Source organism: Dendrobates tinctorius, unplaced genomic scaffold, assembly GCF_039654945.1.
Source record: "Dendrobates tinctorius isolate UK_male_01 unplaced genomic scaffold, ASM3965494v1 ptg000145l, whole genome shotgun sequence".
Classification (NCBI taxonomy): Eukaryota; Metazoa; Chordata; class Amphibia; order Anura; family Dendrobatidae; genus Dendrobates; species Dendrobates tinctorius.
Window position 1 is genome coordinate 9,484,813 of NW_027361812.1, and position 15,851 is coordinate 9,500,663.

Consider the following 15,851-nt stretch of genomic DNA (forward strand, 5'->3'; position numbering starts at 1 on the left):
GAGCTACAGCACTGGACCTCATAGTAACTTGTTATGCTCTGAACATATTCACACAACCAAAATATGGAATCTCCTTGGGCGATTTTCCACCACTGCCCTAAGATTAATAGAAGCCCTACGTGTTCCATTTTTTGGTTGGGACTGTGAAGATCATCTAACACCTGGTGTATGTTACGGGATCTTAAGTTACACAAGGTCTCAGGTTGCGCCTGAGAACTTATGTAAAGATGTTTTGTATTTTGTGACTACATTCGCCCTAAGAATGAAAACTGGAACTTCCAAGTTAAAAAAAGTGGGTTTGGTTCTATGGTATGTTGATGCTATGTTGATTCATGTGTGTTGTAGATAACCTAGCTGCCCTTCTAGTTTCTTTATTGCACTTTCATTGTTGTTGTAAATCCAATGACATACGTGTTACCGTGTAGATTACTTTGTCTATTCAACTTATTTTATTTTTTCCTATTTGAAGAAGGTTTAATCATCAAAGACGCAGATTCTTTACTATAACAACAGTGAGATTAAGGAACTCTGCCACATGATGTTGTAATGATGATTCACTAAAAGTTCAAGTAGGGCCTGGATGCCTTTCATGAAATATAAATTGCTGGTTGTGAGTACAAAATTCTGTGAAGATCCAGAGAAGTAATCCGATTGACTCGTGTGGAGATGAGAAGGAATTTTTCTCTAATATGGGGCAATTAGCATCTGTCTCAGGAGTTTTTTCCTTCCACTGAATAAATTCTAATCTATAAGGCGAACTTCACGGTCTTCAACTAATTTTGGAAGGTTCAACAAAAAAGCAAAGGAGAATGCTATACCACTGGATTTGGAGGGTTGGACCTTGACTTTCCTGAAGCCAATTCTTAAATCTACGAACCATCCTCCCAGCTGTGAATGAAAAAAAAAAAAATGTAACGGCTCAACACAACTTTGTTGTAAACTGCACACCACGATTCTGTAAATTGGGTGTGACGTCCCCATCATCTGAGTGCACACGACTGTCATCCCACTACTAGCTCACTTGGGGTGCACAGCAATACAACTTGTCTCTGGCTTTTTTTTTTTGGCAATGCCATTAGATGTGAAATTAATTATCACTCCACTATCTAGAATTTATTTTTAGGGTTAGATTGATGAAGCAATTAAAAGCACCCCCAAGAACCAAGTGCACCCCACCATTGGCGAGTAGACCAGGGAGCTACAAAGCATATACATATTTTCCAGAAACTTTAAAGAAGTTTTAAAAACAAATAAATGTTTATTAACAGAGTTTTCTTTAGAAGGTGCATGACAGGACGAGCACTTCCAGTATCCACCCAACAAGGACGGATGATAAGGCACGTTGCAGGAGGGGTTACTTAGCTCTCATATTGCAAACAGTTTGTTTTTAAGAACTGCACAGAAAGCAGAGAAAGAAAAAGAAAGATTGAGTAGACAGCACAGCTGAACCCACGGAAATCCAAGCCCACCTTAAGTTGAGCCCGCTGGGAAGGAATCAGTACAAGTTGCTGGGGATTGCAAAACAGGCCATCCATACACGCGTCTATTACCTCCTATCCTCCCACCTTCAGAAACAGGTAAACAGTAAAATTTGGGAGAGCACCATTTATTGTCATTACTACTGTACCACCTCTTATGGCACTAGCTAGGGCAGCAGGTTCCAGGTTTCAAAATGTATTTTTTTTTTTAAGAGATCGACCCCAACAGTCCTGATTTCTGCCTTTAAGAAGGCTCATCTGTGAATGAGTCCTGGTCGTGGGACAGCATCGTGCCGCTGTGATGAAAGTGCTCATGGTTTTGTGAAGACATCTGAAGATTCAGACAGTACTCTTCCGTCTTTGGTCTCGACTGTCTTAACTACTATGCTGCGTTTGGTTCTAGATGTCTCCAGAGGGCTGGAGCTACTGGAATATGAGTAACTGCCTCCATATCCACCGCCAATACCTCCACCGAATCCACTGGAAAGTCCACTGCTGAAGCCGCTGCTAACTCCTATAGGACAAAAAGAAGAAAAAAAAGTTTAAATGATTATAGGGGGATAACTAAACTTATTTTTTCTCTAACCATTTAATTTTTTTGACTGGATCCCGCCACAGCTAGGATTATTAATATAATGAAGAACTGGTTTATGGCCAGAATAGGCAGGAGTCAGAGAATAAGAGAGCCTCAGCACTGCGTCCCCTTCAAAATAATGCAATGGAGATGCTCAGCAGATCTTTGCCAGGAGAATTTCTGTTCAAGGTAGACTTTAGAGGGTATGCAACGCTAAACCAGCACTAGGCCCTTTTAATTTTCAGGATCAGTGGGTGCCCAGAGGTCCGAGCCTAACAAACAATATGACACAAGTCTTGATCACATCTGAAAAGTTTAAGGGTATGTGCACACAATGTCTATAAGACGCCAGCAGACCCCCTGAGGTTTCCTAGGCGAAACCACTTTAGGAATAAGTCAGTGGTCTTTTTACTGAAGAGTCCTTGCTGGTGACGTTATCATTGTTTATTGCAAGGACTCTGATGCCAGCATCTTTTCCTTATACTTTCCACTACAGTAGCAAAAAAAATGAACATACTACTTACGGCTTCCAGACCCTGAAGTGACAAAATAAGTGCACAGCAATATTGGTTTTTACATTGCTGTACATTATATTCACTTTTTGCAATGATTTTTCAGTCTAGTTCCAGGTGAAAAAGACACATAAAGCTATGTCCACATAAGGCCTCTTTCACACTTCACTGTTTTGTGAGAGAGAGAGAGAGAGAGAGAGAGAGAGAGACAGAGACAGAGAGAGAATTTGGGGTTAAATCAGTGTCTGGAGGATCCGCCGGCCAAAAAAACGTTGCAAGCTCCATTTGGAAATCTTTGAGGATGTTGACGGTCACCAACATTTTGGCAGATCCTCACAAAAACGGATGCAACGGACGGCAATCCGTCAAGATCCGCCAATAATGAAAATCAATGGGGAAAAAAACGGATCCGCAAAGAAAAATGGTGGTTCCTTTTTTTCTCCAAATCGGCGGATCTTGACTGATTGTCAAAAACGGAAGTGTGAAAGAGGCCTAAGAGTTTAAAGTTTTCCAAGAAACCACTACAGAAAATCCTCCTTTATTTAGAGTTTTGAAGAACTTTTGTTTCCTAAAGTGGTCTTAAAAAGTTTTGTAAGTTATTGTTATTCCCTTGCATTCACCAAGTGATTTTCAAAACCACTTCAGGAAAAAAGTAGAGCTGAGCAGCGAAGTGTATTTTCCATAGAAATAAACAAGAACATTTTTTTCGGATTTTTTTTATGAGGATTTTGGATCCACTCCAGAAGTCTCCTGAAAAACTGTGAACATAGCCTTAAGGTACGCAAACATGGCTCTCGCATGCTGCATTGTAAATAGTAAAACCTTCCTTGAAAAAAAAAAAAAAAAAAAAGCATGAATTGCCACATTGCAGATATAAAAAATTTAATATGGCTTAATTTACACTGTTTTTTTCATAAAAGCTCATCCCCAGCGCTGGTACTGTAATAGGAAGCGGATTAAAATTTGCTGCACATTATTAGCTTAAATGGAATCTGTCAGTAAGGTCATGCAGATCATGGTAAACTGAATAAAATGATACCTTGACATCTGTGATCTGATGTCTTCCTTTAGAGAAATCTGTTTTTCTCATATGTAAATGAGCTGTTAAGATCTATGGGCCGCACATAGATCTCACTGAGAATCTGCCTCCAGAGATTATGTTAAATGAAAATGAATGTTACCAGTGTGAGACATGTAGATCAGGAGAGCGGACTGTCATTATATGTCTCACACTGGTAACGCCCCCTTTCATTTAAAATAAGCTCTGGAGGCAGATTCTCGAGGAGATCTATGTCCAACCCATAGATCTTAACAGTTCATTTACATATTAAGAAAAACCCGGATTTCTCTGGAATAAAACATGGGATATCAGATATTGAGGTATAATTTTATGCAGATTCCTATGACTTACATGCCCATATAGATAGGTTAGGAGGGTTGATCCAAACAGATTCCCCTTAAACGGAGTCATTTTTTTAAATGACACCTCTGAATCTTCCAAGTGAGTTCTCGGCTGCATAGACTTTACTACATGGCTTTGACTTCATTATACAAGTACTGTTTGTACAAAGGTTTCTCATATTGACATTATTCTTCCCCTTTTTCATGTTTTGCAAGTAGCGCACACTGTGTAACCTGAACCTCTACAACTAGTGCCAGAGTACTTAAAGAGGTCCAGCAGTGAGAGGAACAATGGTGTTAACGGGAAAGCGAGGAAACACAAAAGGCATGTTGTTGTATGGAAAGATGAATGACCATATGACCTTGTGAACAGCTTGTTAAGGGCTCTGAATCATGGAATGGGTCTAAATCAGTTGTCATCTTCTATTCACTGGACACTTGACACTATACACTAGTAGGAGGTCTGTATCAGGAAACAAGATCTGAATATTCCTGTTCAAGTGAATGAGGCTGAGCTGCAATACCACAAGCAGCCCATGGGCAAAAGTAGCGCTATTCTCAAAAGGGTGTGCCTTTTTCTTTTTATCTCATACAACGGCTTTTACATAAACGGATAGTTGTGAATTTGGTTGCAATTTTACATGCCGAGTAGATCATGACAATCTCATCCTTACCTCGGTAACAACTACATAAGTTACAAATATAATAAAAATTTTTACATTAAGGTTATCACGTATATCAAATAACTATACAAGTAGTTAAAGTGGTTGTCCGGTGAAAACAAGTCATTGCCTATTCTGAGGAAAAGCGATAACTTGCTGATCGGTGTGTGTCCAACCGATGGGACCTGCACCGATCAGGGGGGAAGGGGGAACTTTTATCCCGGTTAGGATGGAAGAGCAGTTCAGGTGTGCGACCACCACTTCATTCACTCATTCATTCCCTTATGTGGCCGCCGAGCGCTGTGCTCAACGGTTTCCAGAAGACCCATAGAAAGTGAAGGGTGCGGCAATCAGGCATCCGATCTACCGAGCTATTGGATGAAAGTGCCCCGTCAAGAATAAAAATTCTCGGTTCAGCAGATCAGTGTGGGTCGCGGTGATAAGACAGAATTGGTGCGAGCTTATTTCTTAGTGGACAACCTCTTTAATGTATAAAACCAAAAGCCAAACCAATATTTTACATGGACAAACACTTTAAATTCCAGCTCATCATTAACATTACTATATCTTTAGATAGCAGTTGTGGACGGAGTCAACAAGTATATTACCTGAGTAGCCAGAAGTCTTGGTCTGAATACTGAGGTTCTGAATACCGGATTCCAACCTAAAACACAATTATGGCCGTGAATACACATCAGTTTATAGCAAACACTTGAGTAGCAATGATATAAAATCTATTTATCTAACCCCATTCATCAAAGTTAGAGCTGACTCAATATTAACCCCCTAACGACCCAAGTATTTTGCACCTTTGGACTATGACTTCTCATAGTCCAAAAGCTGTAACATTTTTATTTTTCATATGATATATACTTTCTAGAAAATCACTGGTTATACGAGGGCTTCTCTTTATGCTGCATGAGTTGTATTATATGATGGTGCTTTTTTGGGATAGATAAACGTTTGTAGATACTATTTTATAAATGTAGTTTTTGGGAGTTTTTGGGGATGGAGCAATATTCGGGGTTTGTATTTTAGATTTTGGGTTTTACCGTGTATGCCGCACAGTATAGACGACATGTTTAATTAATTCTATGGGTCTACGCAATTTTACATATTGTTATGTTTTATTACTTTTACGATATAAAAATCTAATTAAAATAATCATTTGTATTTGTGTCTCCATTTTCTAAGAGTCATAACTTGGTGTGAACAAAGGACAATTTTTCCATTTTTTTCCATACCTTAGCATGTGACACCTAGCACCCAACCATGACAAACATTCTCATTAAAGAACTGAGTTAACAGTGTGGGTCCTCTGTTCAGGATACTCTCCTAATGGTTGTCAGCCGAACTATACTTATCTGATTGTTCAGTCGTCAGCCAACTTGGCCAACTCTCCCAAATACGGGAGCACTCTATGAGAGAGCTAGTTCTAGACATCTCTGGTGGTGGCTCATCTCTAGAGAACAAAAGGATTAGTAGTCCGAAATTGGACATGTCTGATAACGTCCTCAAAAATCAATTGTCCAAGACCCCCATAAACATTAGACTGTGTGCCAAACTCGTTGATATTGGCATGTTTATCTGACATTAGTCCAATGTGTATAAGGGTCTTTACGTGAGAGGACCTGTAATGTCCTCCACTACACAGATGACAATGATTTGTGTAATACTTAATTTTCCCTGTGGTGGTGCTGCAGAGAAATCAAACTCTTACTACCTGGTTTCTCTACAGATTGGGGCTGATCACTGGAGGTCCCAGTAGAAAGACCCTTTGCAATCTGTTTATTGTCAAAAGTGCCCTTCTAACAAATAGGAATTGTCCAAAGTGGAATACGGTTTGTATGGAGGAATGAATTATTGCTCATAATAAGTAAGCAAAGACTCAAACACACACAGGACGCCATGGCTTACCTGCTCTCTTCTCCTTCCAGCAGTTTCCTGTAGGTGGCAATCTCGATATCCAGAGCCAGTTTGACATTCATCAGCTCCTGGTATTCCCGCAGTTGGCGAGCCATGTCCTGCTTGGCCTTCTGTAGGGCAGCCTCCAGTTCTGATAGTTTTGAGCGGGCATCTTTTAGTGCAAATTCTCCACGTTCTTCAGCCTCCGCTATCTGTGCTTCAAGGTTTGCACGCTGCAAGAATCAATATGAAAATATCACATGCATAGTTCAGATCTGTACAAGGCCTTCACACTTGAACTCAGTAATGACCTTCAACTGTTCTATATGACTACAGAGTAATATTGTGGAAAGCATGAGACAATGAATAACACCATTATAGTACACGTTCTCAACCAGCCGCATTATCACGTACGTTGGACCTACCTGTGCCTTAAGAGCGTCAATCTCCGCCTGAAGCCGGGTGATGTAACGGTTGAGCTCGCTAATCTCGGTTTTGGTGTTTTTCAGATCATCCCCATGCCGTCCAGCTGATGTCTGGAGTTCCTGGTACTGTTGGGAAAGCAGATATGATAAGTGGAACGTATTCACACCACAAAACTAGATAGTGAATATACTGTGATCCAGCAGTGGAGAACACCCAGCGCCACAATTTATCATTCATGGGAGTTTTAAGACAGTTTCCTTTTTTGTCTTGAGATATTAGTTGATGTTTTTTGAGCAAAGTCAAAAATTGTCTTTTTACCGGTCTTGAACATTTTTTTTTCCGACTTTTAAGCTCAATAAGTAACACTTTTCACAAAATTACACCAAATCACAAATACAATGAGGGGAAACTGGAGTGGAGTTACGCCAAATTTTCAGACTTTTTAAAAAGTTGCAATTGATGAATCACACAAAAAACATCTGTAATCGCTTATCTACGCCCACAGAGCATAAAACAGGAAGGAAAAATAAGCACATAAAAAAACAGATTAAAAAAGGTGCAAATAGAATAATGAACTGGGGGCAAAACAAAAAAAAACTAGACAAAAAAAGCGCAAAAGCAATGAATTATATACATCGACTACAATGTTATATCTACTGTTACACTGAATATACTGTATTCTGCAAACTATAAAAGTTTATGTAATTAACCCCTCATTGTCCTAGGACCGGCTTACCTTCAACTGGTACATGTTCTCCACCTCGACGCGGCTCTTGTTGGCGATATCTTCGTACTGAGCCTTCACTTCTGCGATGATGCTGTCCAGGTCAAGGTTACGGTTATTGTCCATTTGCAGGACAACTGAAGTGTCGGAGATCTGAGACTGAAGCTCACGCAGCTCCTGCGTATGCAAACAGATAAAAAATAAAAACATGAGCAAAGGTGCACTTAGATGGGTAGATATCTCCCCATAAATGAGCATTGATCAAATGAGCGTCAATCGACTTAAAATCCTGTTCACATGGCCCAATACACACTGCATGTACAGAACGATCATTAATACTGCAGTAAGGACCCTCTATAGTTTGCATATTACCTCCTCATAAAGATGGCGCAGGAAGTTAATCTCGTCCGTCAGCCCCTCCAGTTTCGCTTCCAGCTGCACCTTGTTCATGTACGCCTCATCTACATCCTGCAGATAAACAATCCATCATTTTAATCAAGGAATAGATTTATCTTCAAAATCAAGAACATTTTATGGTGAGAATTCCCCACCTTCTTCAATAGGACAAATTCATTCTCCATTTCAGTGCGTTTGTTGATTTCGTCTTCATATCTGCAAAAAAAAAAAAAAAATATTCTCAGTAAGAAGAAGGCTTATCTACTGATAAATGAAGTCAGGATGAGGAGAAGCCGTCACTTTAATGGAAAATGTTCCATTACATAAAAGTTGGCAGAACTTTCCTTCATATGATGTTTCCAGACATGCCATTCTCGGCCCCAGCTTCTGACTTGCCATTTATGGTTGTAAGACTTTTCTAATTTCGTCAACCTTTCTAAAGAAGTCGCAAGCTCTTATTTATCTAGTAGTTCCGAGCACATATGCATGGCAGGAAGATAGACGGAGACATAGATTATATCACTGTAAGTGGGGTATGACATGTCTGAGGTCATTCTGGCTTCTAGAGAACATGCCCATAAAAAGAGAAGCTACTTCTATGTCTAGGGTGAGCCAAAAATGAGAAACCTGTTTGAATGCAGCTCTCCCCATACACACGAACGTTCAGTTGAGTATTCATGGCTTGTTGACGAGAAGAGGAAAAAAAATGCCTTCCAGACTTATCTCCCATGAAAACATAAGGATTGGACGTGTACATTTCAGATGCCCCATCCCTCAATCCTCCAACATCATTTGTTGGGGGGAGAGTAGAGTTGTACAAAAAAGACTCATCCTTTATCGAGTCCGATCTTCTTCACATCTTCGGCCAGCATTCTGGGCCTGGTATCCTGGTCATCTCTGGTGCTTACTAGACCCCAAAGTGTCATGACATTTTATGTGGCCTAGGCATTTGGCCTTTCACAAGGTCATAACATGAATCTTGTGGGGTCTAGTAAACGCCAGAGGTGACAAAGATGCTGGCTGCAAAAGTGTAGATTCCCCTGGTCCAACTTCCACAAAGGACCGAAGTAGACACCTAACAAACAGGCAATCCCTGCATGTGTTGAGCCTGTCGAACAGCCACAAGACATGCAGCTGCGGGGACACGAACATAATATTCAGGAAGATACTCTATTAGCATTTGAGCATGCTCAGATGACACCTTATCTGAGCACTCTCGCTCATCACTAGGTCCAAAACATTGACAGATTTTAGTAGCTGGAGTTGGATCAACCATGCAGTTTTTACCTGAATAGGATTTTTTTCACTACCACATCTTTATATTCACTGTGAACTTATGTTACATGGTGACACCTTATTATTTTGTACTATGAGCTATAACAACATGAAACCTAACATAGACCAGTAATACTAAACAAGACTTTAGATAGTACAGGTTGCTGACCATAAATGGACCAGATTAATACAATGGACAAGACAAACGTAAAGCTGCTTTCTGTGTAGAACTCAATGCATTGTTATCACTAGGCTGGAGGATTGTGACCTGGATGTACTCACTTGTTCTTGAAGTCCTCCACCAGACCCTGCATGTTTCCGAGCTCAGCCTCCAGGCGGAACTTCTCCTGCCCCAGGGTGTCCAGCTGTCGGCGCAGGTTGTTGATGTACGCTTCGAACATGCTGTCCATGTTACTGCGAGTTGTCTTCTGGTTCTGGAGAAGGCTCCATTTAGTTTCAAGCACCTTGTTCTGTTGTTCTAGAAATCGTACCTATAATAAATAAGATAACATACAATCATCAAGAGATACACAAGAACCAATGAATAACACTTACTGCTGTAGATTTGGTCACTGGAGTTCATACCTACCAAGATTTATTCCTGCTGGGGTATATTGAGAATACTGCCGAATTATGCCATAGTGTAACCAACCATTACTCTATGTTATGCCATCCATACTACAGGCTAAAAACTGAGTAAGTTGAACAAGTAATCGTATAATACCAATGGGTATTTCCATTTCAGAACGTGATGACAATTACTAGAATATACCAGAACTTTAAGATCAGTGGAGATCCTTAGGGTTCACCACCAATCCGTAGAATTAATGGTGTGGAGCACCAATTCCTCACTGAGGGTCCTTCACTATCTTTCCCTTGGTCATTTGTGCAATGTTCTACTGCAAATGAATTGATGTGTTCTATTGATGAAATCTACTACACGACTTTCCAAAGTCTAAGTCAATGAGCCAGAAAAGTAGAACAATAACTTCAGACTCAGAAACAGGATGAGTCCTACTAAGGAGCCAAGTCTACATGGAAATGGGTAATTCCGAATGAGGGCTCTTTTCCTGTTTCTAGCAAGTAGGAAGATGATGATGTTATTGAAGCTATATTTAGTGAATGCAACTGTATGACTAGTTTGGGACACATCATCATACAGACAATTGAACATATTTTCATGGACAGCACACGAACCCAGTTTTACTTTACGTTCTGTGCACAAAAGGACTATTCTTTGTGTGAAAAAATTGCAACATGCGCTAGTCTAAGTCAGATATATGGACCAAACTAATGTAGTAGGCAAAAAAATGTGCACATGCGCTATGCCAATAGGCACATGGAGCCAGTTGCGTCTGCAGATGTGACCCGCAAAAGTTTTACAAAGTCTGTTTGAACTTAGCCCAAAGGTGATCATCGAGACTGATAGTAGATGGCTATCGCTGCTTAGACGCATTGCACGTGGTGATTAGTTTATTTCCTACATTGAGAGTACGTTCCTATGGGCAACTTTGGCAATGATTGGCATACATGTGAAAAATGATTCCCTTAATGGCTGAATTGTTATGAAAGTAAAGAAGTGACTCGTTTTCCAAACTCTTTTTGGGCCAAGTTACTCTCTAAATATAAAAGCGAACATCTCTGAAGACAAAATTGGTGAGGTAGCCCTGGCAGCCAAGAAAATGATTGCAGCCCAAACAGTAATGATGAGATGCCCCTGACTTTTCTGGCACAACATAACCAGTGAGGTGTATAAAGGAGGGAGACAGGTCTGGCCGCATTCTACTGGTGTCTCAGAAACAAAGAAATATTTCAGTTAGTTCATGTGTTCACTACTTTCCCGCCGTCTGCACCGCTGTGCGTCATACGCCGCTTGGGTCTGAATGGTGGAATTATCCCTTAAACTTGTGCACTTTGTGCTATCAGACCTCATTCTCGGTGTACATGACAGGTGCAGGCTACGTTCATTGCCCTATAAGGTAATGTCTACAGGTAAGTATCTGCGCCCCTCCCCGCTATATAGACAGATAGGAAAGGAATTCCTGCAGAGCCAGATGAGCCCCACCGAGAGTCATTGTAGTAAAATTGGAGTATGTGCCAGCTGTCACACTATGTGTTAGCTTCTCAGTGTCCAAAATCTCACAATCCAACATTATAACTTCTCAGATCCTTGAATGGCAAAACTGTCCAGTTGGTAGCCAAGGAGGCCAAGGGGCACATGCTACTGGAAGCCATGTCACTGTACAGATTTGCCAATCGTATGTGTAATGGCAGCCATGCGGCTCCATATGGTGGCACATAGCTTTGTTTGGGGTTATACACAGATAAGTATATAATTACAGGTATTGGGTACGGCACTGGGTTCAGGGCTTGTGAGGAGACTGGAAACACTGTACGGCAATCATTCGCAATACGAGGAGATCTCGTCTAACTGGAAAGTAACCCGGCAAGGATTACGTTAGTAGATCCTGCATATCCCGGACAGTCTCTGCTGATAGCTTCAACACGCCGGAGGGAGGAAGGGATTATGAAACTATGCACCGAGCGGTATTGGGAAGCTTTGGCACGATAATACCTGCTCTGATTAAAGGACCCTTTTTTTTTATTAAAAGTGGATATTATTCCCAGCTTTTGGGAGTGGATTCCATACTGAAATCTGCATTAAATGGACAGACGACCTGCTTGTAATGCACATGACTGAACATTTATGTGCTGCAGAAGAAAAGAAAATCTAGGCAATTTTTGTGGCATGACCCAGAAATAAGTAGCAATGCAAGTTACATTACGCATGGGAACGCTGAATATTAGCCCATTAAATAGTAATGGGGCCCACACACGTGCAGATCTGTGCCGTACTCCAACAGCACAGATCCAAGGGACAGTCTTGGATTTCTTACTGTGGAAATACATGAAATTTTATGCCAACGCATGACTGTGCCCTTACCCAGCTTTTCTTGAATACTGAAAAAACATGTCAGGTTTTCCTGGTTTTACGATGACTGCAATATTGGGAGCCGTTTATAAACATGCATGTGATATATATTAAATATAAACACACACATACAGAATATATATTTTACACAAACATATATGGATATATATTTATATACACATACATATCTATTATATTTTGCATACACGCACACACACCATTATGGAAATAGGAAAAGCATATAGGTTAAAGGTGGGAACTCTGCCCCTACAGTCATTTATGACATCTGATGCCAGGTAACACTAGGTATGTTGAGATAAAGCGCTTACTATCTACACTGGGTGTAACCTAAGCACCTAGTCATAAAATATTAGAATAAGACATATCAGATAAATGAAACAAAAAAAGGGCATGTTCTCTTGTTGGAAAAGCTGGGTGACAAAGGTCATCTGCACCCGCCATACCGTATAACTAGAAGGCTTAACCATTTAGGTGTCTAGGAAAGCTGAGTAACGGTCATGTTGGGCTGTAGAGGACGCCATAGTGATCGTCGCCCTACAAGGATACTTAGATTTACGGAGGATCACTTTTTTTTAGGGTAGAATTGCCATAAGCGTGTGAACTATGCTCAGACATAGAAAAGGACTCTTCTGTGCTACTTTTAACCCATTCACAGCCACATTGTGTGGAATTCTGCATGTGCAGCAGATCATTCTGGAAGACTTGGGGATAGAGGTGCATGAGGTCTACCCGGGAGGTCAATGGCCACCACGTCTGGTATGTGGCAGTGTCTCAGCCTTGCGGAGGGTGTGTCTCTGGGGGGGCACTGTGGTGTGAGCACAGGTCCCGTAAGTTACATTAGTTCTGCCATACTGCCGTACTCCCCCTATAAATCGGAATACAAGAAATCTCCGGCTTCGTTACACCAGAACCAGGTCTGTATCCCACAGCTGGTAACACACGTCGCCTACAGAACCGATGGGTCCAGGAGATTTCTTCTATTCTAGTTTTACTGAAGAGGATTTCTGGGGGGAAATTGATAAACTAAAACATTTTCTCTTTCCTCTCCCAGTAAGGGATGTCCGTTTTCTATGTTAGGAAAATATTAAAAAAGTAATAAATAATATTTATAGAAGAACTAGAAAACATAACTGGATAAGTGAGGAGTTGCTACAATCACCAGGTATGGGCAGAAGTTCGGGCTGGGTGGCATCTGTGCCTGGTGGGAACCAGGGACTTCTCACTCACCTTGTCAATGAATGAAGCGAACTTGTTGTTGAGGGTCTTGATCTGCTCCTTCTCCTGGGTCCTCACTTGCTGGATGGTGGGGTCGATCTCCAGGTTGAGAGGGGCCAGCAGGCTCTGGTTGACGCTGACCTGGGTGATGCCAGCTGAGCCCGCACCTGCACCTCCATAGCCTGTCCTGTAGCCGCTGCCAAACCTGGATCCTCCTCCGTAGCTGGAGCCCAGGGAGAAGGACGCGGTGCTGACCCTGCTGCCGGCCGGGGCCCCGCTGTACGAGTAGCTGCTGAAGCCGGCGGAGCGGGGCGCGGCGCTGCTGGACGTGCGGTAGGTCACTTTGCTCATCTTGATGGACATGTTGGCGGCTGGTGGCGGATGCGCTGGAGAGAGCAGGAGAAGAGCGGCGTCACCGATGTGCTGAGCGGCCGGCGCCCGGGCTTATATACGGAGCCGGCCAGCAGGGGGGGCCACGCTCACTCCGCACCTGAGTGGCTGCTGGGCTGCCGGAGGCGGGGCGGTCACCTGCTGCCACCGCCTGGCACGGCCCTCCGCAGTCTGCCCGGCTTCTGGTGGCCGGGTGTGTGGGGGCAACCGAGACCCAAAGAAGCAAAAAGGCAGATAGCTCTCAATACAATCTGCTTTCTCTTCTGCTTTTTCAGACTATAGTTTTATACTGGTATCTGGGAAAGTAGCGTGATCCCAGAGAGGGGAGTATGTCACCTCATCCAAGTCTCATCTACTCCCAAATCCCTGACTTGTAACTTAAATTTGTCAACCGCGCGATTGGCCAATGCATTTCCATGACTGAGAACCCTAAAGTAGAGAAAATCTGTCCGCCAGTTACCTGACCGCTGCCACCAATCACTGGCCTTAGCAGGCCTTTGCTGCACATGTAAGCGTCACATCATGGGGCATAACTACATTAGGTACAAGGGTTTCAATCGCACCCCAGCCTTGGAGCCTAAAGTGCCCAAAAATTCCTTATATAAAAAGACCAATAATATTAAAGACCTTCAATAATTGGGGCCCCGTTGGAGCTTTTGTAATGGGGCCCTTGAGCTTCAAGTTACATCACTGGTCACAGCTGAGAACAGGGATTGGCTGCAGAGCTCAGGTGACTGATGAATGGGACAACTTAGTTTGCGGTATCGGGGAGGACCACAAGATCCGTAATGCTGGAACAGTGGGGGACCCAAGGGTTAAATAATCCTATTTTATTTTTTTAGAACATTCCCTGTTCTTTGTCCAAATGTCCAGAACATTCCTTCCATTCTTTGCTAGTGGCTTATAGAGGTAGGCCCTGAGTAGGTGCAGGAAGACGTCCTGCAGATGGGGGTGTTTGTAGGTCAGTGCTAAGATAGGAGGTGTAAGTCATTGGTTGGGTAGAAAGCTTAACTAGGTGGAAGATGAGAGCTACCCTTAGGCCGAGGTAACACTTGCGAGTGTGATGTGAGAAACTCGCCCGAGTCTCTCGCATCAATACCCGGCACTGCCGCAGGGACTTGGACCGGATTGTGTAGCTGCATAGAAATACATGAAGCCGCACGCTCCGGTCCCGAGTGCAGGCGGCAGTGCCGGGTATTAATGCGAGAGACTCGCGTGAGTTTCTCACATCACACTCACAAGTGTGACCCTGGCCTTACTTGCCGACTCTTCCCGAACAGTTAAGATGCTTTGCGGAAAAGGGTAGACCTCCAGGATTTCTGGTAGAGTTCTCAGATCTCCTGAGGTTTAGTCTTATCCAGAATGCTTTCTTTGGGCAGGTGCAGACAACTGTAGATTCTCTAATCCGAGAGAATCGGCCAATCAGGATAATGACACTTTGATCAGAGTTTGATCATAGTGTCAGCATAACGTGATCCAATTTTGTGGAATAAGGAGAAGATGGAGAAAAAAATGTCTCCTCCATTGTGTCAGTCCGTGGAAATCGGACTGCACAAAGATGTCATCTCAGTGCAGTCTGCTGTTTCCCGCACAATCATTGACTTGTATGGCCGAGTGCGATCAGAATATGGCATGACCCCAAAGACTAATATTGGTCTGAGTACGATACGATGTTTTGCCTGATCGCACACAAACCGAAAATACGCTATTATTTCAGTACTGGAGTGGTGCTACTAATCTAAGCTCCCTGCCCCTACTCTTCTACTTACCTACCACCGTCGTCACCTTCTATCTGCCCTGCTCATGTCAGTATCCAGCAGTTTGTAACCTGCCAGGTCTCTCCAGTGTTTCATGGAGGTAACTTTTCAATACAAGTCTATGAGAGCCTCGTTCTGGCCTGGTTCTGGCTCACATAGACTTGCATTGAGATATTGTGACCG

At 42.5% G+C, this 15,851-nt stretch overlaps 1 protein-coding gene across 1 annotated transcript; it reads right to left on the reverse strand.

Moving 5' to 3' along the window:
- Positions 1–1,234: 1,234 nt before the first annotated feature.
- On the reverse strand, positions 1,235–13,952 carry LOC141049596 (keratin, type II cytoskeletal 8-like). The gene is made up of 9 exons (XM_073546162.1): positions 13,534–13,952; positions 9,636–9,844; positions 8,234–8,294; positions 8,055–8,150; positions 7,695–7,859; positions 6,958–7,083; positions 6,545–6,765; positions 5,236–5,291; positions 1,235–1,992 (listed from the first exon to the last, which is right to left on the reverse strand). The coding sequence occupies exons 1-9, from the start codon at positions 13,882–13,884 to the stop codon at positions 1,790–1,792; spliced, it is 1,488 nt and encodes a 495-aa protein (XP_073402263.1). The 5' UTR covers positions 13,885–13,952; the 3' UTR covers positions 1,235–1,789.
- Between the last annotated feature and the right edge of the window lie 1,899 nt (positions 13,953–15,851).